The sequence below is a fragment of the Cryphonectria parasitica genome (genome assembly GCF_011745365.1).
Source record: "Cryphonectria parasitica EP155 unplaced genomic scaffold M406scaffold_2, whole genome shotgun sequence".
NCBI classification, from domain to species: domain Eukaryota; kingdom Fungi; phylum Ascomycota; class Sordariomycetes; order Diaporthales; family Cryphonectriaceae; genus Cryphonectria; species Cryphonectria parasitica.
Window position 1 is genome coordinate 1,687,224 of NW_024468910.1, and position 24,707 is coordinate 1,711,930.

The 24,707-nt window shown below is 44.0% G+C and overlaps 4 protein-coding genes across 4 annotated transcripts; 2 read left to right on the forward strand and 2 right to left on the reverse strand.

Moving 5' to 3' along the window:
* Positions 1-12,577: 12,577 nt before the first annotated feature.
* Positions 12,578-13,741, forward strand: M406DRAFT_102705 (uncharacterized protein). The gene has a single exon (XM_040915023.1). It carries the CDS (start codon positions 12,604-12,606, stop codon positions 13,708-13,710), a length of 1,107 nt encoding a protein of 368 aa, XP_040779368.1. The 5' UTR covers positions 12,578-12,603; the 3' UTR covers positions 13,711-13,741.
* A 941-nt stretch (positions 13,742-14,682) lies between these two features.
* Positions 14,683-15,517, reverse strand: M406DRAFT_71420 (uncharacterized protein; the record flags this gene model as incomplete). Its single annotated transcript, XM_040925436.1, has 3 exons — positions 14,683-14,900; positions 14,939-15,219; positions 15,417-15,517. The coding sequence occupies 3 exons, from the start codon at positions 15,515-15,517 to the stop codon at positions 14,683-14,685; spliced, it is 600 nt and encodes a 199-aa protein (XP_040779369.1).
* Positions 15,518-18,765: 3,248 nt separating this feature from the next.
* On the reverse strand, positions 18,766-20,136 carry M406DRAFT_349723 (uncharacterized protein). The gene is made up of 3 exons (XM_040922496.1): positions 19,545-20,136; positions 19,301-19,459; positions 18,766-19,242 (listed from the first exon to the last, which is right to left on the reverse strand). Exons 1-3 carry the CDS (start codon positions 19,728-19,730, stop codon positions 18,934-18,936), a joined length of 654 nt encoding a protein of 217 aa, XP_040779370.1. The 5' UTR covers positions 19,731-20,136; the 3' UTR covers positions 18,766-18,933.
* Positions 20,137-20,995: 859 nt separating this feature from the next.
* Positions 20,996-22,986, forward strand: M406DRAFT_102709 (uncharacterized protein). Its single transcript, XM_040915024.1, has 2 exons — positions 20,996-21,425; positions 21,678-22,986. The coding sequence occupies exons 1-2, from the start codon at positions 21,386-21,388 to the stop codon at positions 22,790-22,792; spliced, it is 1,155 nt and encodes a 384-aa protein (XP_040780360.1). The 5' UTR covers positions 20,996-21,385; the 3' UTR covers positions 22,793-22,986.
* Positions 22,987-24,707: the final 1,721 nt, after the last annotated feature.

Sequence of the window (24,707 nt, forward strand, 5' to 3'; positions counted from 1 at the left end):
TTAAGGGTTCTCGTAAGAGAGATAGCTTGATAATGAAGTCTAGATTGATGGATTGCTAAATAGTTGTAGGTATTAATAAGAAATGCAGTAGTTTGTAAGGCTTGTATCTTTCTGCTTTATTCTTCTTGCAGCTGTTGCATTGTTGTAGGATGCTCTCAATTCTTTTCCTAAGATCTGGTGGGTTTCAGTGTTTTTTGATGTGTTTGTAAATTGCTCTAACTCCTTGGTATCTGTGTGCTGGTGCACTATGTACATCCCTGATGTGGCTGTTTTGTTCGTTTGGAGTTATCGATTCTGGATCTCTTTCCGAGGATCCGATTCTGAGAGCAGTGTTTAGTTCTCTGTATGCATTAACGAGATTTTCTGATTCATCTTGGGCGAAGATGTTCTGCATGTCCGAAGAGTCTGCGTTTCGATAGTTTGATCTTCTGCTGAGAGCATTTGCTCATCCGTTTTCCGAGCTTTTGCAGTGCACAATTTTGAAGTCAAACTGTGAGAGGAATTCTGCCTATCTGACTTATTGCTTGTTCAAAATCTTGGTTGTTATGAATATAGTCAGATTCTTGTAATCTGAGTGAACTATGATCGAGTATTGTGCGCTAATGAGGTAGTATTGCTATTTCTTGAAGGCTTTTACTATTGCTATGAATTCCTGATCAGGGATTCTATAGTTGATTTCTGAGCTATTCAACTTCTTTGAGAAGTTGCTTATAATCTTTAGACATTCTTGGTCGTCTCGCTAACCAAGTTGTTCTCCAAGTGTATATTCTAATGCATTAGTTTCAACTTCAAAGAGTTTGTAGGGGTCTGCTTTGCATAGAATTGGTTCTGAGGTGATGTATCTGATGATCTCATCGAAGGCTTCTTATGCCTTGGGGGTTCATTCGAAGGGCTGCTTCTTCTTAGTGAGATTTGTAAGAGGATGTGCAATCCGGCTGTAGTTCTTAATAAACTGCCTATAGAAGTTGATGTATCCGAGGAAAGATCTAATATCCCTGATATTCCTGAGAACTAGCCAATTTCTGATAGCTTCTATCTTGTCTTTCTGTAGCTTAATACATCCTGGCTCGATTGTGAATCCGAGGTAGTTAACCTTTTATACATGAAAATAGCTCTTTGCGGATTCCACAAGAAGCTTCGCATTCTGAAGCATTTGCAATACTATTTCCACATATCTCTTGTATTCTTCAAGTATTCAAGAGTAGATAAGAATGTTATTGAGATAGGCAATAATGAACTGATTCAGATGCTTGCATAGAATGTAATTGATTATTTCCTAGAATGAAGCTGGGATATTCGTTAGACTAAAGAGCATAACCAAATATTCGTAGTATTCATAGCATGTTCTGAAAGCAGTTTTCCATTCTTCTTCTTCCTTTACTCTGATTAGATTATAAGCTCCTTTCAGATTCAGAACTGTGAACCACTGTACTCCTTGCAACCTATCTCATAATTCCTTAATGAGTAGCAATGGATATCGGTTTTTGATTGTAATGTTATTGAGTTGCTTGTAATCAATACATAGCCTGAGCTTGCTATTTTTCTTAGATACAAACAGGATGGGATATCCTGCTAATGATTGCGATAGTTGTATGTATCCTTTTTTAAGATTCTCGTTAAAGTATTCCCGAAGTGCCTCTAGCCATGCTTTGTCTAGTCCGTAGATAGGGAAGAACTTGGGCTGTTTCCCTTCTTGTAGCGGGATCTCGTGGTTGTATAGGCTGTGTTCTAGCAGTCCTGTATCCAATTCTTCCTGGAACAGTTTCTTGAACTTGTGATATTCTCATGGTATATTCGCGAGTATTAGTTCTGATTCTTGTGCTGTTTCTGCTACCTGGAGGAACAGTAGGTACCGTTGAGCGTGCTTCTTTTCGTTCGTTGTCTTTGGTAACATTCTCGAGGGCCTTGAGCGTTCGCTCCGGGCCGGACCGAGCGCTCGAGGGCCTGGTTTCGAGGTTTTTCCTGTGTGGATCTACAATCCACATTCTGAAGCTTTTCCTTGTCGCTCCGGGGCGGACCGACTTGCTGAGAATCTCGCTTCCGTTGTTTTGTTAACCTGTTAGCGCCCTGGCACTGTTTGGGTTCGCTTGTCACTAGATTCTTCTCCTTGAACTGCCAGCCCTGCTGGTTTGGAGGTATGTATGAAGTCGTGTGAAGCCTCTTTTCCTGAATATTCTTCAACCACTAGCTTCGATCCTGCGTCGTTAATTGTAACTATCTCTCTGAATACAGCTTGTTCTCATAAGATCTGGCCAGTAATCCAATCGATTCGAGGATTATGCTCTTTGAGCCATGGAAGCCCCATAATCAGCTCATGCTGTGCTGTATCCGTAATATCAAAGAAAGCTCTGACTATACATCCTTGGATTAAGATAGATAAATAATCAGTCTCCTTATCAATTACTCCTTGATTGTATGCAACAGATTATCCTTCTACAGTACTAAGAGTATATAAGCATCTCTTCCATTTCCATTGTAGTTATGCCTGATTAATAATATATAGAAATATAAAGTTTCCCTGAGCGCCACTATCCAATAGTGCGCTGTATTTGTATCCTTGAATATATATATTAAACTTAATGTAAGCATAATCTGTTCTAGAAGCTTCACATAAGAATCATTCCGGTCTAATCGTCTGCAGTCCCTTTACAAGCAATCCTGTTCTTTTGAATTCGTTGAGAACTGCTTATCCTTCTGAGCCTGCTTCGCTGCTTCTTGAGCAAGCTTCTTAGCTTGTTTTTGCTTGTATTATCATTATTCCTAGTCTTTCCTCTGTTGATGCTAATCGCAAACCTTATCATTAATGTAAATCGTGCAGAGTATTGTTTTGCACTGCTATCATTTTATCTTCTTATCTATACATTGCATAGAACAGTTGTCGGATAGCCCAATGTATGCATTGTAGTATTATTTGTTGAGAACTTCTCTGAAGCGGAGTTCCTTTTCTTTAACAGCCTGAAGGATTTGTTCTGATTCTCTAACGGAGAACCATTCGTATTGCACCTTGTCTGAGAAATGCATTCTGCAGCTATAATAGATGCAGGAAATCCAAGCTAATTTGTAGTATAGATCGTAAAGTGAGCTGATTCGAGGATCCTCATTTTCTCATGCCTCGATGTTCTGCAAGGGAATACAGGTGAAGAGCTCTTCTAGCCCTATTCTGTAAACGAGATATTCAATCCATGTTATTTCCTTGTTCCATCCAATACCGAAGGGGAACCTTCCTATAGGCTTCTTGAGTTCATTATTCATGGAAGACTCCGGTGAATTGTTAGATCGTTCGTTCTGGCTTGATCTTTCTATTGTCTGAGAGGCGTTCTCGGTATCGTTTAGATATTCATACCAATAACCAAGAGAGTACCATTCCTTATCCATATCCCTGGTTATAATGCTTGGCATAGGCGATGAAGAATGTTGAAGGGTATTGTTGCTAAGTTCTTCTTCCAACGTCTGAATGCTCTGTTCCGCGATGTCAGAGCAGTCCGAGTTGCTACTCGTGAGGGTGCTGGGCGTGCATTCTCGTCCTGCTGTTGCTATTTGCCTGCAGCGCCTAGGTTTCTGAGGGAACCATCCTGAACCTTCCTTACTCAAGAGGTATATTAAGCAGTTATTATCATAGCAGAATGTCCAGCTAAGACTTCCGTAATTAACAGAATCCGATACTTGCTCCAAGGGAATATTTTTGCTCAGTTGATTGGGTTCCTGTCATCGAGCAACATTTATCTAGCATCCTTTCTGAACTAATTGCTATTTATTTTTCCGAAGTTAATAGCAGTTGCATATAATGTATTCTTGTTTGTTGCAGTTGTAGCAGATAATGCTATTCCTCTTGCTATACTGCTTATTAGCTGCATCGAGTTCCATGGAACCAGCATGCATAGTGCTGCTCTGGGCTGTACTGCTATATCAGCTGCTATTCTTGTTTTGGAGTTTCTTGCCTGTATTAGCCGGAAACCTCCAAGTCTAGCTTCCTTCCTTCTTGAACTTCTCCATCTATCGCTCGTACAGACAGTTATCAATACAGATTGCTTGATTAGAGAACATCGCAAAGTTCTCTGGCCAATCCTGCTTGGAGATCTCGTTCTTAACATCGTCCTTGAGTTCCTTGTAATAGTGCTCCATGAGGTTCTTATCTTCCTACGGGAGTCGCGCTGAGAGTTGCTTGAACCTAACCGTATAGGCAGAAGCCGACTTGGTCTGTCTGAGGTCCATAAGCTGCTGAGCTGTAGTGCGTTCTTCGTTGGGATTACCAAAGATCTCTTTGAAAGCCTTCTCGAAGCTCTCAAAGGAATCGAACATATCCTTAGTACCCTGAGTACGTGCATTGGGATTGTTCTGATGCTCCAAGTAGTTGTATAGAGAAGATTTGTACCAAATGAGAGCATCCTTTTCGAGACGAGTTCCTGCAAGGATAACCTTCTCAGATTCCATGATAAACTGGGTTGCGTGGTGCAAGAAATACGCCCTGCAGTAGGTAAGGAATCCATACAGCGTTTTCTGGTTGCCATCATACATGGCGAGCTTGTTCATCTTGTATGCCTTTCCAGCGCTACTGGTGGTTGCAGAGGTGGACTGCGCCTGCTGAGCCTGTTGGGCTAGCTGAGCCTGTTGGGCTAGCTGAGCCTGTTGGGCTAGCTGAGCCTGTTGGTTGGCGATGGTAGCGCTCTGGGCCTGCTGTTGTTCGCGCAGGTCTTGGATACGCTGGGTAAGCTGATATACCTGGTTGACCAGTTCTTCCTGAGTGGGGGCGCGCGGGAACGAAGAGGTTCCTGGAGGAGCCATCGTGTTCCGTATTGCTCAAGGGGTAACACTGAACCGTTCTTGAACAAGAGTTGTCAAAATGTAATGAGCACTGCAGCAATCCGAAGATTCTTAAGTACACGAAGAGTTTATGCTAACAAGAGCAGTATCAAAGTGTCAAGTCCTTGAATACGGAACCGTACAAGTCCTAATAAGCGATGCAAGTGTTCACTGCCTTTGGGGCTACTCAGTATAGAAGACTGAATACTTAGATTGACAACTGAAGAGCTATATACTGAATCCATCTAATGGTAATGAACGTGTCCTTATATATCCAGCTCTTCAGTACGGCTCGTTGGGATCGCTGGCGAGTCTAGCGATCCAAGGTGTGAAGCTCGTTGGGATCGCTAGCGAGCCCAACGATCCTCCCTCCTTTACAACCCTAACCCTGGGTTATGTAATCAATGCTTTGTCAGGACGTTGAGTCCTTGACACCTGGTCCCTGTTACTCGTGACCTTGTTCTGTGACCTGCATGTTGGATGGGTCATAACAATCGTTAATAGATATGCGATTTCTCGATATACTCTGATATTGAAATTTCAAATTTGAAAATTTCACATTTTTGGAATTAGAAAGCTTTTAGGCTAAAGTCATGTTTTGGGCCAATTCTCGGGTTTAAATATCAGGCACTTCTAGGCTAGCAAAACTCGTAATTATAAAATGAGCTCAGAAAACAAGAAACCGAATTTGATATAAATGCTTATTTTACTCCAAACCTGAATTATGAAATGAAATATATTATGCTTCTATATCGACATTATTGATTATTAAGTTAGAGTTTATAAGTTTGAGGACAGAAAGACAGAATTGTAAACAATAGTTTCTTCAAATCTAAACACCCAATAACGGAAATATAAATCATAATTATTTTTCCTGTATTAGTAAACAACAGAGATAATTAGTTTATATGGGCTATTCTCGAAATTGAGTGGATATAGCCGAATACTAGCTTCTGTGCCAGGCTCTTTTACCTTACTTAACCCTTAGTTTTTCACCTATAAATAAATCCTCATCGAGCATAAGATGGCTATTTATATATTGCGTGAGTCCGACTGTTAGCTGTACAGACCACCACTGCTTCCAGTCAGCAAGGAGCGGTCACTCCTTTTAGCTGTTTCGCATAATATGAGACAGGAGCTCTAAACCCGAACTCAGATGGCACCTACTCAGCTCTGCTAGTCCTTCGCTAGCCAGACCAGATATCCATTTCTCATGCATCTACAACAAATAATTATTGTGGAAAAAGGTAGCTAAAAAGGGCTACCGGACCAGATAAAAGTAATAGTTGCAAGGGATAAAAAGAGAGCCCTTAGACCTCAAGTCAATCTCTCTATAAATATATATAGTAGTTAATCTATAATATTTCAAGAGCTATTTATAACATCAATAGATAAAACTCTTATCACAAAAAGTCAACCATTTCATATAATTACAAGTGCTGATACCAGACTAACCCATATTACTCTTATATTCTTTGTTCACGAATTGAGAAAGATTATGAGTTCCGGTCAACTCTGATTCTTCTTGTTCTAGCCCCGCTATTCAAGAGAGAAGCAGTTCAGCAATCTCTGGAAGCCCCTTCTCCATAGCAATATCCAAAGCTGTCATGCCGTCTTTGTTCGGCTGCTCTGGATCAGCCCCATGCTTCAATAGCAGCTGCACACAATCAGTGTTTTCATAACGGACAGCTACAACAAGCGGTGTGTCTTTATATAAGTTTGGGCTGTTTATATTCTCTGAGCAAACCTCTCGAGCTTCAGGGCAGTCTTCCAAAAGGAGCTGCAGAAGCATATGTCCTTCAGTCGTATTTTGTGCTGAAAGATGGAGTGCTATATCTCCTAAACAATCCTACTAAAGCGGGTCAACACCAGTACGCAGCAAAAGCTCTACAATATCCTTTTTATTATCCTGAAAACGCTCTATGGGTGTACGGAGAACAAAGTGAAATATTGCATCGCCACCATCATAAGAAATTGGAATATTGAAATCCATATCGCTGTTAAACAGCAAGAGCCGCAGCATTTCTAACCCGCACAAACATGCATCGAAGAGCACCCATGTTTGCGGCTTTGTCAGCACGATTTTCAAATCGAGCAGCAGCCGAACCTTTCCCATATCCCTAGCTAGGATGGCAGATGCAAGAGCTGCTGATTCTGCATCTATTTTTCGGCTGTTCTCGAGGAACAGCGAAGAAGAGCTATAGCAGGAAGAGCATGATGTTGCAGGAGAGCCCGATGAACGAGATGATGTTAGTGACATAGGTGAGTCTATGGCGTTTAAGAACAGAATGAACAAGCAGAAAAAAATAGATGCTGTGCTATTTGCTTAAGGTTCTATAAATTCTGCTAAATTTGAACTGTATTTATATTGCTTATTTGTGTAATAATATGCTATCAGATGGATATATAGCTTTTATAACTAGATATGCTTATTGGAATAGCGCAGCTCCTTTAATTCGGAAACCATATTTTGTGAACCTGGACGAAGTACTATTTCTGAAAAGAGGGACCCGTAAGTCTGCTAAGTTCTATAATTCGAAATAAGATCCATAGGTCTTACTAAAGTCAAAGCACCCACTTTTCGGCCGCTATTTATATACAAACTATATATTTTCAAAAGTATATTAAATAACCACCAAAATTATACAAGGTTTGAAATTAAGGCTTATTATATGTGAGTTCCGAGATTAATTAAATTTCAAATGTGAAAATTATTTACTACTTTATTCGAATCAAAAATAAGTTTGAACTAAGAGGAAAAAAATCTGTTAATAAATATCAGTAATTAATACATAAATCTTAACATCTATATACTTATGTATAACTCTATAAATTTTATCTAATATGAAGAAAATTATGTAAACCAGACAAATATATATTGTAAAGATAATGTTAATATATATTCTATTATTACGACCCGTGGTCCAGGCGTAAGCTATATGTACGGTTCCAACATCTGCTGATCTTTTTGGTCTATGTAGTACAGTGGCACCTCCCACCACAGGTCATTACAATGTTGTGGTGGCCAGTGCGGTGGTCCTCAGGACATAGAGTGAAGTGGGTCTCAGGTCCTCATGCAACTATAAGGATACCACCCCCCTTAAAATATTTCAGACAGATAGCAATAATACAACAACTTCTCTTCTCTTTTCGATTTCAAACCACCTGCCAGGTCTAAGACTGGTTTTTCACCCTGCTCTTGTGCCCATGTGGCCGTCGTTTCCTGTCGTTGTTAACCCAGGCACGCTTAGGTTGCACAAGCCCTTGCCCATTGCTGGGACGTCTGTTCTTTTTCGGTGCAACGGCGGCTTAGTTCTGGTTCCTTCGATTTGTGATTTCTCTGAGTAGTCTTTTGCGCTCTTTTTCCAGTACTCGTGGATCCTGTATCAAAAGATAATCATCCATAAAGGCATCGAGCTTCCTTGCCCTTGGCAGCACTGGATGCTCATATAGCCGAGATAGAGGCACTATATCTTGCAGTTTTTCATTTAATGGAATAGGAGGTAGGGCTTGGTATAAGTCAGGTGCAGCCATGAATATTGATATTCGACTCCTCAAAGGATACCGGATAGCATCCAAAACTTCCTAATCAGCTTTTCATCATGAACCGCAGACGATGCAATACAAACACCAAATACAAAGGCACAAAAATCAGTGGCCGAGACACTAATGGTATAAGTTCAGGTCAAAGATATGATAAACCATAGAAGTCGAGAATGATTCTCATCCGTATTGACTATGCTGATATTAGGCTCAAGATGAGATATTCAAGAAGTGATCAGCTATAAAATCACAAAGATAATTAGGGCATATCTGAAATTGGGCTACCTTTAGTTTCGTATTTACATTTAGGAAACATGGCGAATTTCTTGCCTTAAAATCATTTGATGAACACTAATTTAATTGCCGGCAGTCGCAAACTGTTTGTCTAAAGAATAATTGTAAAGCTTGATTCTTTCTATAAACTAAGTCAAAGCACCACCCTTCCGATCACTTCATCTGCACCCGTTTACATACAAATAATCTACTTTTTTAAAAGTATATAACACCACGAAAACAAATATATTATATATATAATTAATCGAATACTATATATAATTACTTGGATTTAATTTAAAAATTAGTTTTATGCTTTCTTTTAGCTAAAATTAAATATTAAAATATGAAGGTCTGACTATTTGGACCCTGCTTAAGTCAGAAGAACGACCGCAACCAAAGGCTAACAAGGCACAGAAACAAGGTGAAAAGCCTGCCTTAGATCTATCCAAGTAGCTCAAAATTAAAAGAAGAAGAGAAGATATGTGTTATTTTCATGTATCTAAGGAAAAAGAAAACGGCGTGTGGTCCTCTTCTACAGGGCGACGCCCCGGCACACACCTGCATCCTTGGTCTCGAGGCATACCGCCCTGGCCACCACAGTAGCACTGTTGCTTATGCATTGAGGAGAATGAATTGCCTGCATCTGCTAATCAGGAGATTACTCCATAGCTCTGAGCATCGTTTCGAATCGTGATGTTTCGTATTGCAGAACTATTCGCACGTCTTCGATTTCTGCTGAATCCTGTATGACTCCGTATGCGATGAGAATTGACTTCTGAGATAGAACAAGGCGGTATTCAAACGAGTTCCGTGCACTGGCTATACCGTCCCGCTGGATCGCATGTTGAAACTCTTGACAGTTTCGAGAATAGTGCTGAATTGGCGCTCGTGAGTCAATGGGAATCTAGATCCGCTCAATGCTATTTTGAAAAAATACTTCATTCGCTCAACAATGTCTGTGGCGCCGTGTGATTTCAAAGCTGATCGAGTTCTCTAGCGTGACATTTGAGCTCGTAGTGCAATTTGCGTCTGAGCACTTGAGCTCTTGATTTTATAGCACTCAAGGTTCTCCCAGGAATCTTGTTCGAATCATTAATCTCTTGATACGTCCAATCCTGTCTCTGTAGCCCTAGAAGAGCTTTATCCTCTTTCTGCGTCCAAGACTTTTCTCTTGGCGTCGCTTGTGGGGAATACCATTCACAATCAAATGCAAAATGTTGCACCTGGTGCGTAGCGAAGTTGCAAATTTGAAGACGAATGTAGTGGCTTTGGCCACCTGTAAGATTCAGATCAACGTAAATATATCTGGAGGGAAATCCGGGCTGGGCACGAGGGTCAGCAAATGATAAAAGCCCACAAATAGGTTTATCATCGTTGAAGCTATATTGTCTCGCCTGAAGAGCACTTCGGCTATAAATGCTCCATATTGTGGCGTAACCGTCCAGCTCAGTCTTGGCAAATAGACTAGATTTGGTGGCATCGACAGTTAGAGTAATGCTATTAGCTAAAGGGGAGCTGTAAGGGTCAAAGACCCCACATATAAGAGGCGCCATGGTGGCGTTCCGGCTCGGAACGAAATTTTGACTAGAACAAGCTATCTGATTGCAATGAGTTCAATGCTGCAATTTATAGACTTCGGATTGCTGACGAGCATTCGCATTTGTATTGCTTAAAAATGGCTTTCTCTCCTATGGCAGAAAGTGATTCCAAAATGTAGCTTATGACGAATGAATGTTTCTCCAATTTAGGCAAAGCTTTAATTTGAACAGATTTTTGGTATTATAGTAATAATCTCCTATTATCCTATTATTGATAGACAATAGAACTGGCAACATAAACAAAGAGTTGATCAACATGATAGATTTCTCAAAAATAGCCATAGGACTTGATCAGAATTCCTTTCTACCCAGTTCTCCGTCTCTCCGTAGTGGGTGCCAAAAATAGTGTACAGCTAAAAATAGTGTATAATATTTGTAACCTTTTCCCCCTCCCTGACACGACCAACAGGACTAACACGACCAACATACCAAAAACCCAGAAATAGTTGCTCTTATAAAGAATTGCATGAAGTATTAAAGGTGAGGTGCTCAGATGTGCTAGCACGCCTCCAAAAATAATCGCAGATGCATATGTTTTATTGCCGGCATATAGTAGGCTTAATCTGTCTCCCCCGTTATCGTGTCTTTTTTTAGTTGCATCCATTGAAAGAATGGATGCAGTAGCTTCGCAAGCTCTTTCGTGAAGGCCGCCATTCCTGTTCTCAAATTTTGCAACATATGCAGCATCTCATTCATTTCCTCGGAAACTGCCCCTGTGATGTCAGAAATATGTTGTGTATTGGCTTCGATTCTAGCCAGACATTCATCAATCTTTGTTATACGAGATCTCAAGTCATCGAAAGATCTAAAACGGGTATTGTTAGCAAGAGGATTTGGTTTAAAAGCTAGGTGTGAAAATACACTGTGTTATCAGGTTTTGTCAGTGGCAAAGCCTGTTCTTGCAATTCCAAGAATTGATTATCTTATATATCGCTTGTATTGAAAGAGCCAGTAAATCCAAAGTCAATATTGGCCCAATCCTCATTATATATAGAAAAGTTAGTTTGTGAAGATTCCATTATAGAGATGAATCAATATTGTTTGAGATAGAATATCTAAGAAGGAAAAAGCGAAACCATATATCGACTGAAGGTTTGGTGCTTTTTAAAAAATTAAGAACAGGGATCTTTATAGTAAAATTATTTTCTCTGTAGATATCGTTGGAACAGATATCATGGCCTTTTTTAATAAGGCGGCAGAGCAAAAGAAGACAGACTTCATCTGTGTGATTAGAAGTATCCTGATCAACAGTACCAACAGTACCAACAGTACCAACCAACAGTACGAACAGCGATGCCGTCGCTAAAATAGCAGCCTTGTATTTGCCGAAAAAGCCGTTTGAATCTCCTATTGTGTAATGAGCACTGCAGTTATCCGAGGATTCCTTAAGTACTGATTGGGTTTATGCTAACAAGAGCGGTGTCAAAGTGTAAGTCCTTGAATACGGAAACATACAAGTCCTGATGGGAGTGCAAGTAGCTCACTGCCTTTGGGGCTATTCAAGTGTGTGATCAAATGAATACTTAGGTTGACGACTGAAGAGCTATGTACTGAATCTATCTAATGGTAATGAACGTGTGGTTATATATCCAGCTCTTCAGTGTGGCTCACCTTGGCTCACTACTGATCCAGGTGATCCTGGATCATTGGATCACCTAATGATCCAATGATCCATCCCTGTTGTAACCCTAACCCTGGGTTATGTAATCAATGCTTAGTCAGAACGTTGGGTTCTTGACACCTGGTCCTTGTTTGCGTGTGACCTGTTTCGTGACCTGCATGTTGGATGGGTCATAACATATTGCAATCTCGAAGCCTCGCCGATCTGCCTTAACGAACTTCATATTGTTTATTTCAAGCTTAGGATATCTGTTCATCTATCGCTGTACGAAATAAAGATCACTAGCTCTTTCCGACACATTGTACGCATACTATAGCAATAGCAATGATCATTGGATGAAGAGAAGAAAAAAAACCAGTATTAAGCCGCATTACATATCTGATAAGGCCCTCGTCCTCCTAAGGCTACCCCCGACTGTCTTGACTGTTAATTTTGGCCGACTAATTAGCATGTGATTGGAAAAGCAGCGAGACAGGGATAAGGTACAGGGATACGAAAATTTTCAAGCAGATCGTACCGGAAAACGGAAGGTGCTAGTTACCTGTGGGCGCTAGCTGTCCTGGCCCACTCCTTCGAAGGAGTGGGAAGAGCGGAAATGATTTGACCACCTTTATTATTAAGGGATATCTACTATAGTTGTACACACCGCCCTGTGTACAGAGTACTACTATTTAAACAGCAGTCCTTCTTTTCGTTGGCGCATAAAATCCTGGATACATTACATTATCTAGGCTCAGGCAATATTGAAGATTACATACATTCAATATGTTCAAACAGCTCCCTCCTGAACTTCGTCTTGCCATTCTACTTCATCTGGAAATATTTGACCGGCTTTGTTTTTACTTAACTTGCCGCGACAACTGGGATCTTCATCTAATGGATCAAAATTTTGACGAGCATTTTTTTAAGATAAAATGCAAAAGACACGAACTCTGGAAGAGAACCATGGATCTTACCTGGAAACCATATTGCACAGACCCCTATATGGATTTTCTTCGACGCTTAGAGAGGGATGCCCATGGCAGCTCTTACATCTGTTCCGGTTGCTTCGCATTGCATTCTCATCAGCATTCGACATTCGAGGAAGTTTGTTCTCACGCAACAAACGGATTCGGCGAATTTCTCACTAGACAAGTTGGAGACAAGCCTTTCGAGAAGAAGAAAGTTACATGCGCCTTGACGGGATCATCTCCCTGGGAGAGGAAACCAATCGTTATCAAACATCAATCCCTCAATCCCTCGGTCTTATTGAAAGTCGATTTCCATTGCAACTACAATTCCGATGAAATTCAACCTGCATCAGTTGTCCACCGGATCGTCCGAATGCTCTTGCCACCGTCTGTCGTGGCATATATTACGAATGCGGAACGCTCTGTCACCTTTCCAATGATGAACTGCGCACCGTTTCGATTATGCTCTCACTTCGACTTTCAACGCTTCACCAGATCATCCACAATACCTGAGTCAGATTCTCCTAATTTAGAACCTATACTTGATGGCTGTGGCTATTTCAGCTTTGTTCGGTCAAAAGAGATATTGAGAACAGGACTATATACATGCGATAGGTGTGGTTCTGCTTTTTCTTTCACATTTCATAATCTGGGATCTGAAATCGGTATTGAATTCGTCTTTGATGCTTGGAATTCCGGTATAAGTTGGGACGCTAGACACGGTGATGGCGGCTGGAACTTTTTGCCATGGGACTCCTGGAATTCCGAAGGTAGTGATGAAGAACCTGCCCAGCTTGAGCTATATGGAGCTGACGAATTGCCATCACATGATATGGAATTTATTTATGCAAGCGCTCTGGTTATTCCTGGCAGTAGTGCGAGACATGATAGTTCGCTTGCTCAAGCGATGAAGAATCAATAAGGTTTCGGTTGGGGTGAGCCTTTTTAGGACCAACATCGAGTTCTTTCTCAGCTCTTATCCTTTATACTCTTTCCATAGACCCATGAACCCAGGATCTGTTCATGAGTTTGCCATTGAAGCAACCTGTAGAGGGAGGATCGATCTTATATCCGCCGAATGCACGCCTCGTTGTGGCTTTATTGTTACGATAATCCGATCAATTTGTGGATAACTGGGACCTATATGATGAACCCAAACAGAATTGAATACTAACTTTGAATCAAAGACATTGTCCTCTCAAGTATGAATCAATTTCCTACCCATTCTTCCCCGATTTCTTATTTCCTCCCAGGGGCCTTGTACACACAAGCACTTACCAGTTGGTGTAGGTCTCACGCACCTCGCTGTTTGGCGGCCATCCTGTATCGAACGCTACGTTTCCGCTCATACTTCTTTGTGAAAGAATCCGGACAAAGTCGATGCCAGAGCGCTAAGCATCTTTCTTGCTGTCAATCATATTGCATATGCACCTTGCAAATTACATTAATGATGTCCATTTGGGGAAGTAATTACCCATTCGACAGGCAGATGATACAAGCACTCCAGACCTTCCTCGACTGCGTATGGTGGCTTTTTTCAAGAGTATTACGACGAAGCCTATTTAATTATGCGGACATATTGTTCTCTTTGAAACGGTTAGCCAGGAACAGGGGTAGGCGCTCTATACAAATATATTACTATATTGAGATGCGGAATGCCGTGCAGTTTTTAGGATAAAATTGAAGTTTGAATTTCAATCCATATATTCTAAAGTCCTTGAGTAAAAGGTTTTGATCGTTTCTGCACTGGAGTGCTGAGAGATATATCTGATGACTCTAGAGCTCGATAGTCCTTAATTCGCAAAACTGTTTATTGAAACTATATATGTGCGACTCCGACCGATAGCTATATAGGCCACAGCCATTTCCAGTCAGCTGGGAGTGGTCACTCCTTTTAGCTGTCGCATACTTTTACATTTTGTCTGGCTCGCTGGGTCGTAATCGTGAGGCGGCGTAGCCAGCCGATCCTTGTAGAAAGCGAGACGAGGATGTTGTCAATCTCCTCGTACCTAGCAGACTCAGTTGCTGATTTGTGGTCGGCATTGTCGGCGGGATCGGAGGATATCGTGAGATCCTCCAGGATGGTGATCACTTGGTGTGCATATTGGCAATCTAATTCATCTATTCTCAAAAGAAAATCACCTTCTCACATTGACGCAGACTATCCTCCATGATTTCTAAAATTTCTTGTATCAGCCTCCTCGCATCCGGCTGGCCGAGCAGCTCGTCGTCTAGCGCGGTGAATGCATCCATCTCCGTCGCCCATATATTGAACCACCCCGCCAGATCGCGCACCCGAACCCACTGCGTGCCGCCATCTTGGTAGCTACGCAGGGAGTTGTAGGATGTCATCAACAAGTCGCGGCATTTTTTAGCACGCGCAGCGATAGTATTAGTGAGGTCGGAGTTGCTGCTGGGCGTGATGCCCTCGCTGGAGGGGAAGACATAGTCCTGCTCAAATATTTGAACTATGAGGAAAGGCGTGTGGAAACATTTCTCTCCCGGTCACACTATCATGCTCATTCTAGTAATATTAATCAAGTCTGCCAAAATTTCCTTTTTGAAGATAATAGCAGTCACGAGTATCTTATGATATAACTCTCGACTGATTCAAATAAGACATGAAACCTGTCCTCTCTTCCTGTCAGTTGTAGTTGTAGGAACTTTGTGGAATGCCGCGACGGCAGTATAGTAGTAAGCCCAAGACGTATCTCCCCCTTTGGCGGCATTTTGAAGCTGGAGGATTGGGGAGGGTTCCGGCCTGGTTATCGAAGTATTCATTATGTGGAACTGACTTGATTGGTTTCTGAAATATACTTTATCTGAGTATCTAAGCGGGATACGGGTGTTGAGTCCTCGCTCAGAATCGCATCTTCCTCTCCCCAGAGACCCCCTGCTCAACCCCAACCTCATCCTCCGTACCCTCCTCAGTAGTCAATTCTTCCCCTTCTCTAGTGAATCGATAGTATTGGTAATCAATTAGGATGTCCTAGAAAGACCTCATCGGGACTCTTCGTGATATGAGGTAACAAAAGGGTCGCTAGTATCATTAGCGATTATGTATTAAGTAAGACCTGGAACTACTGACGATTGTGATGCTCTGGGGGCTTATATTTCTGAAGGAGCATTCTCTGAAGTCCATTTTTGGCTTCTATGATCTTGACAGGCTTAAAAAGAAAAGTCCACAAATTCCTTTTGCAAACATGACATGATCGTGGGGCAACGGTCTTGAGATGAATGCAGTCATGACAGAAAACATGTCCAGCGGTCCATACAGTTCAGTCCTAGCAGTTCAGTTAGCAGTCTTAGTTGGCAAACGAGAGATACTGGTACAAGCGAGCAACCGTTTTTTCTTAGCAGTTGACTGTAGTCAAACTAGTCGTCGCCCGGCCTTCCCTTGATCCTCATACTAAGCCCAATTAGGAGGGTTCACGATGCCCGACTTGGTGTTTTGGGATCTCTCACGCCAGGCTCGATGTAATGCTGGCCCACCCACACATGTTTTTACTGGCTACCAGGTTCCTCCGAGCCCGTATTTCCCTTGCTTGGCGTACCCAGGGCCTTGTCGTGTTGCTTCCTCAACCGCTTCTTCTCCCCTCCGCACCTATAACGGCTGCTGAAATGCCTCTCCATATCGACCGTCCTCCTCTCCTCTCCTCTCAGCAGCCCTTCACACCCTTGCCGCCATCGCAATGAACTCCCTGGTTCAGACGCCAGGACCGTGAGACCGTACCTCGCGGGAGACTAAAAAGGCGGCAACAAGAGAGTCCGGCAGCTTTGCCAGAGGAAAAGCTATCAGAGAGCTGTGGGCTCGAGGGTATAGACTTTCTCCGGATCTCTGTATAATATACCCTTAGAATTCTCTTGCGATATAAAGATAAGTTGCAAGAATGCCCGATATACTCTGCTGCCACTATTTTATATCCCTACTATTATCTGATCCAGATATAGCTGACCCGGTTGAAGGGGATTTCAAAGGTTTCTATCAGAATTACTAGGAAGCATAGCCTACAGCCTTACTATAGAGACCAGCATTAGCAGTACCAATAATACTATTATGGTTTATATTGTTCGAGGCTAAACCTAAGCCCAAGCTACAATAAACAAAGCTTGAAATAGAGAGATATGTCGAGCTTAAGGATAAGGAGAAGCCAGAGAGCCGATAGTATCGACCCTCTATTATGCGACAGCTAAAAGGAGTGACTACTCCCTGCAGACTAGAAATAGCCATAGCCTATATAGCTGCATAGATAGTCGGACTTATATACTATTATCATAAGCTGCTTATAATACCCAGTTTCCTATAGTATCAAAGATAGCCTTTAATATCCTCTCTATCCCTGCAATATCTGCAGAATGCAAGTATGTCTTTAGCTAAGGGAGGCATACGATGTCCCTATAGAGCCTCTGTATGAAGGCATCTACATTGGAGATGCTCCTCTGCCTGGAGCACTGGTGGAGAGACGGCTTCTCAACGGGACCAGCGGAGGTGATCCAGGGCTGGCAAAAAAAAAAAAAAACCAAAAAAGAAAACCAAAAAAAAAACCCGAAACCAAAAAAGGCCCTGTGAGGATTCAGAAGTGGTTCTTCATCCATTTGAGAGAGGGACCTCGCGCGGGATCAGATGGTAACGAAGTCTATGGTATCTCATCATTATCAATACCGGCTAGACCACTGAAGTCGTATAGCAAGGTCAATTGAATAGATTTCTTAGCAGTCTTAGCAGTCAGTCGTCCAGCCTAGCCTACCAGTGCAGTCGTCCGCGGATATAAACAGTTAAACAGTCGAGGGGTGCTGAACTGAACTGCCTGAACTGTATGGACCGCTGCGGCCAGTGAAAGCACCTGGGTCTTTGGGAAGGTGGCTTTAGTTGATACTGTTTGTTGTCGCATTAGAAGCCGGCGTTGAACCGACAGACTTCTGCCCGGAAGGCCATTGCTCATCCTCTTGACCGAGACCACCGCGACAGGACTGCTACTCACTGCCTACGGCCAGTGAAAGCACCTGGGTCTCTGGGAAGGTGGCTTCAGTTGAAACTGTTGTTGTCGCATCAGGAGCCGGCGGTAAACCGGTCTCTGGAAAGTTTTCCATCACTCGAGAGTCAAGGCTGCTCTGCTGCTGCAAAAAAGCCTGGGTGGGTGGGGATCTTGCTAACAGTTGTTGTGCAAGGGCTTACTTTCCAGATATCGAATTCCCTTCCCTCTCATGCGTATGCTAACAAGTTCTCTCTACTAGCCTTTTCCATTTCCAATCCTCCCGCCTCTCGTCTTCCCGTCTCCAACACGCTCGTCTTCACAAATACTGCATCTTCTCGTCTTGGCATTGGCAAGACCACGATCGCACCGCACCGGCGCTTCAGGTTGTAGTCGGTATGGAAGCCAGCGCTGATCGCGCGTCTCCAATACTAATGTCCACCGACCCGCCATGCCTGAGGTATACAAAGGAGGAAGGAGCCACTACATCAAAGAGTTTTCACATGGGCTTTGACGAAACACAGTAGCCAGTACTGGGAGATACTATAGTGCCTTGGATAGGTGTGCCCTCTAGGCCTACGGTCTCCGGGCGTAATAAATCATCATCATCATCATAGAGAGCATACGACAGTTAACAGGAGTGAACAAGGGGAGCCTTTGGTATCAAGCTTAAGATGCATATGCGCAGAAAGCCCTGGCACCCCAAGCACGACGACGAAGACAGCTTTGAAGAAAAGGGCTACCAGCAGTCTGTCCACTCCATCGCCGGGAGGCAGAGAAAGAACTACTAGATATACACTTGGTACTGTATGAGCCCAGACTATATGGGCTAAGTGGCGGGAGTGGACAGCTTAGGGAGCTGTTTGGGGTGTTGTAGTGATGGGCAAGAAAATGACTGCAATCTGCTTGCGAAATGGGTTACCGATGGACTGGCGGACACCAATTCTCGCATTTACCCCAGAGCATATAATTACGGATTACTTCTTGGTGCGTCCATATCTTGTAGGTGCATAACAGTATCCTCTTGGGTATGAAAGCCTAGCTGTAGAGTTCTAGAAGATACTGTTTTTTGTGGCAGTAGACAAGAGAAGTATCTGCCGGTGCGAGAACGCCCTCAAGTGCCCACTTCAGAATATAGCAGTCCATCTCAACTGACCTTGAGTATAAGAGTCTCATCTGGGAAGAGTAATAGTTACAAGACCGCCCTCTAGATCATCCTTCAGCTCATCCAGGCATGCCTGCCTGATCTCATCCTTGAGATCCTCCCAGCTATTATCCCCGAAATCCAAGCTGCGCTCCACAGAATCCTCGACAACCTCCTCGAGCTCGTGCCAGAGGGTGATGGTGTTATCACGGACGAGAGTCCCGACATGCCGTTCACAGTCCTGTATCTCGTCTCCGATACGCCCCTCGAGCCGCTCTGTGATGCGAACCTCCATCTCTTGCATCTGCGCATCGATGCGGACAAAAGTCTGGTCTATCTGCGCCTGCCGTTGTGTGAGAAATTCACCCATCTGCGCCTTCTGCTAGGCGAGGGACCTTGCCCAGACCCCAACGACAGTTCTTGTTAGTGGCATCGTCTCCCATATCTGTGCTATTCTGCTCCCACTCCTGCTCCCGCTCGCGCTCCTGCAGCTGGCGCAGCCGCTTCTTCTCAGGGGATTTGCGAGGGTGGAGCTGGAGCAGCCATAATGACAACTAGGTATAGAACATTTGGCATTAGTATGCTTCATTCAGACAGGAAAGCTATGGAGAGAAAGAAACCCCGCCCGCAGGCGCCCACCCTCCCAGGCTTTCTGTTGTGATCAAAGTTAGCCTTAACTTTGGAAACTGGGGGCCTCGCAGCGGCGATGTGATGGGGATCGAAGCTGGCCTCCAGACGGCGGCGCCAAAAGAGAGCTGCCGACTTGGTGACCCAACGCCCAAACGCGTCAGACCCGTTGAATAGCACCGCCTGTCGAAAAACCATGTAGTCTTTTACCTGGGGGCTTCAAGACAACTTGGCGATCGACAAAACGATGCCTAGATCCTCGGCAGACTGTAGCTTGGCGAGGGGCTCCTTGCTGGGTTTTCTTTCTCTGTTGGGTACTGCGCAGTGCGATGCAGTACCTGCAGTTAGTACCTGCAGCGTCGGTCGTCGGAGACACAGCGACGGTCGGTGGTAGAGTCGGTAGTAGTGTCGGTGGTAGTGTTGTTGGTAGAATCGGTGGTAGAATCGATGGCAGTGTCGGCGATGCAGCGAGTGGAATAAGGAAGAAAGAAGGACGCGACTGCAGGAGAATGTGGTGTCAGGGTGTGAGCTGCTCCCAAGCCGCTCTGTTGGCTCTTCCATTCAAAAGGACTACTGAACCTGTCTCCCTCTTCTTTTTCCTCTGCTAGACTTGTTGTTTCTCTTTTCCTTATGTACACAAATCGACCTGGGCTGGCTAAGATAATAGTGGCCTGATGGTCACGCTGGCATCATACGAGAGCGCTGTTCCAGAGCGGAGCCCGCACCAGGGTTCTAGACCGCCACCAGGGCCGCAAAGGCCACCCATTCCCACTGTGTGCAGACAAGCCCTGACAGCTAGCGCTTCTTAAAGCTGACTCAGGCAGTCTTGATAAATCACGCTGGCATCGTACGGGTGCGCTGCTTCAGAGCGGAGCCCTCGCCAGGGTCCTGAGCTGCTGCCAGGGCCGCAGGTGCTTCCCATTTCTGATGTGCGCATACAGGCCCTGGCATATATTATCTGGAGATTAGCCTAGTTTCAACATGCTGCTGAGAAGGTTTTGCTGGGTAGTGGAGACTTTGAATGGTCGTCGTATTCCCCAAAACGCTCCAGTGCATCTCTCAGTTCGTCTCCTGTCCGTGAACCAAAATGTAGATGGTTTGTCAGAGGATGTAACCCTGCTAATGCGACTAAGTGGCCTAGGACAGGCGGCGGCGGGTTTGCTTCTGTCTTCGAAGAATGCATCTGGGCTGTCCCTGGAGTCTGTGCTATGCTGTGGTAGCCTAGAATGCGGTAAATCATATCAGGGGTGGTATAGCGGTGATGGAGAAAACTTTTGGAGAATCCCTGGTTATCGTTCAGCACCTGACTCGTATGGACCCATCTACTATTTGTAAGCTCGTCTTTCGGCCCAACCCTCGCTCTTCCGTAATTATGGGTCAACAGAGCCTGAACCCACGCGGGTACATAAAGACCAGTTAGCTGGCAGCTTGATTAACCATCACGGCACCCAGCCATGCCCCGAGTCATCACATCCTCATCCTTTCACTCCTGTCCTTGAGCTGATATCAAAGTACTGCATTGCACTTGGCGGTCCGCACGCAGACTTGCCGGTCAGCAGCGTCCATTACCAAGCTACAGGTTGGCCATTTGCGCTTCTGGGCTCTGCCCAAGAGGGTCGTCCCGATACACTGAGGAACTTTCTTGTCAGCTTAGCCACAGATCAGCCACTTGGGCTCCTGGGTTCTGGAAGAGAGAGAGGGTCGTCCCGATATACTGAGGAACTTTCTCGCTCGCTTTATGACTTTTTTCTGTTGTGCATATCGTTTTTGGAATATTAAAATATCTTAATTTTTCTATTTTTTTGCCTGCATTTTTATCTCTTTAATCTGAGCCAAGGCTGCTCTCAGCGAAGATGTCATCTGTCGCAAAAAGCCTGGGTGGGTGGGAATCCTGTATGTGCTTGTGTCCTCGGATACTTGTCTCACTCAGGGGATAATCTTTTCTTATTAGTATAACTCAGGTGATGCGTCTTTGGACTAGCAGAGTTCTTCCCAAGCTCGCGATATATAGTTAGCAGCAGTGCTGCCCAACCGCAACTTCCAGCTCCAAACATCTTTTCAAGTTCAGCCTTATGCATAGCCCGCCCATATAATTATCCTCCCTTCATATATGTTACCTTACTAACAGGTATTGGATTAATATAGCAAAGAAGCCGTCGGCTGATCTCTCGAGCTCGTCTTGTGATAGAATCAATAACCTCCGTCGAAACATCGTGGTCAAAGGGAGGGAGAGCACAATTATACTTTTTCTTGATATATTGTCAAACACTGCCTTTTTCAAAATACGCTTCTTTGTCGACCCCTATTCAATTTTCCTTTTTATACCACCCGAACACATCATGTCTATCACTCGAGTTGACCAAGTCGGCACAGATGGCGTACTCCATTGTTCCTCACCCAACCAGAAGATGTCCCGACACAGCCCATTGACCTGCCTGCAATTCTGCCTGAGCAAGCCGGTCCTGCTGGTCGGTCCAGTCGGTCACTTCTTGCCGCTGGGGAATGCTCAGACACAAGCGCTCGCCTCTCTGGAAGAACTCGCCGTCAAGACTACTCTGACCATCTCCATCCCCCCACAAGCCTTTTCCGATGAACACTTTCAGGCTATTTGCAGCGTGTCCGCTAGCACATGGAGATCCTATCCCGACCACAGCACGCTCGACAACCTCTATTGCGGACAAGGTGGCCAGATCATTACAATCACACCGTCGCCAGAGGTTCACAACGAGACTGGTTCAAGCCCTCCTTCGTACAACAAGCTAGACGAGCTTGACGAGCTTTCCTTTCCGACCAGCCCCCGGCCCAACAAGCGACGGCGAGTCGACCCAGAACCATCTTCAGATCTGGCAAGAATTCAGGAGTTTGTACAGAGTGTCTGTCAGGGCATGATTTCCCAACAGCAATCCAAATTGCGGAAGGACCTTCTTGCTGAACTAATAAAAATGGAGGAGCGAATTACGGATGCAGCCAGCCAAACCCTCAGCAAGCAGATCCAGGACCTGAAGAGCGAGATAGTGACAGAATATCAGGCTCAGTTGGAGACGCTTCAGACCGAAGTGGTAGCCGAGGTGACGCCCCAGGTGATGAGTGGGATTTGGGATGAGTTCGATGCACGTATTGATGACCAAGTGTGCGGCATCAAAATAGAGCTGGAAGACTTTGTCAAGGACGAGATGAGAGCTGTGCAAGACAGCGTTCTGGATGCCGTTCCTGAGGTTTTGTCGGATGGAATATGGCATTTTACGCCATCGGACTTATAATATATGCACCGAAATTTACATCTATAACTTTGTCACGATAGCTAGCAGGCGGGAAGAAGGCGTTGGGCGGGCAGGGCTTTATTGCTACAGACAGGCACTATCTTAGGTAGATACAGGCTGGTTGTCAAGACGTAGCTCGAAAGCTACGATGCAGAACAGACAGACGGGATTAACAGGAACAGAGTTTTATCTGGAACCAGGATCACGTGATAAACCCTAACCCTCGAGATTAGGATGACCAGGGCGGGGCCAGCAGCTGGGTTTGTGACACTCTTGACTGTCTTTATTTTCTTCCTGGATTCTTATTTTAGTCCATCCAACTCTACTGTATATTTAACAAAGCGTAGTGAAACTATATACCGAAGGAGAAGTGGCTGCAGCCATTGCTGATGTGAAAATTGGCATATCATTTAAAAGGGCTCCTCTGTCTGGAGTATTACCAAGACTACTCTTCTTCGTCGTCTATCTGGCTCACAACCATATTAAACAGCTCACGAAGCAAGCCAGAGACTTTCTAGTCACCAGGAAGCTCAATTAGGTAAGCACTACCCACAGCACTGTCAAAAGTAGATTGCGAATGTAATCCTCAAGATTAAGTTAAAGGGGGTAGTTATCGGCTACCCCGGAGATATCGACCACTGTAATGTCTGTGGTGGAAGGTGCCACTGTACGGAGTACTACATAAGTAGATCCAAAAGATCAGCAGACATTCGAACTTGTTGTTCGAATATTCCTTTCAACCGTACATATGGCTCACATACGCACCCGGCCCAGCGCAGGTTGTAACAGCCAAGCTTTTTGTGATCAAGCTTGTCGCCCAGTCTCGTTATTTTGATGTTTCGTCGCAACAAGTAGACTTTATCTCCCTCCCGTAGCATTGGTCCCTCAATCCTTTTGGTGTTCGCGTATTTCGTCATTCGTTCTCTGACGAATGCGAGTTCCTGTCTCAGTTTTCCCTAAAGTTTCTAGATTTTCTCGATCCTTTTGTTTGCAGCTTCTGCATTTGCTCCTGGCAAAGCTTCGTGGTAGGCTGTTAGGTTATAGCCTGCGGCACTAGGCTAGCCGGTATACCAAGGACAAAGCAAACCCCATAAACAAAGTAATGCTAATAATCAGAAGACTAAAGATATAGTATAGGGCTGAATACGAATCCAAAGGGACTTGGGAACGCGCTCATGAATCTCGCGAAGGATTGTGAGGGCTGCCCCCATCTTGTATGACTTCAAATCGTAGGCAGATCTAGGGAGCATCGACATTGGCGAACTTGACCGATACTGTTCCATGATAAGGGTTATTTTGGCAATTCCATTCCTTTACGAGCGGTGAATTTGCTTTGATCAGAAGACATTGATCGACTTGAAATGGGAGGAATCTCGAGTAATATTTAGAATATGAAATCAAGATATAATCACGAGGCAAATAAAAAAACACTGGATTATTAACGAGTAACACAGGATTTTGAGGAAAATAGTATAAGCAGCTAGACTAGGATAATTTCTTAATCAGCATTACTAATGATGCCAACGATGTCAATAATGCTAACAACACCAACAATGCCAACAAGACCAGCAGGAATATGACAAACTAGAGAAAGTGCAAGGCTAAAAGGAAGTTGCAGGTAAAGTACTCAGCACATAGCTTGGATTTCGCTTACTTGATTTCATTTGGGAAACAACTACAGGATATAGAGGGAGCGCAAAGTCTTTCTAAACTAACATAGATAGGGTCTGATATATCAAAGAATCTCCAGCCTTTACATGCAAATTCCAATGCTTATTATATCTCATTACATACCTTCCTAGTTTCTATAGGCTGCCATTATTCTGCGCCTGACGCCTTGGGTCCACAGCAAAAGGTTGACTAGGGCTCAAGAAAATGTTTTCAAATAAATACATACTTGGAAAACCTAGAAGTA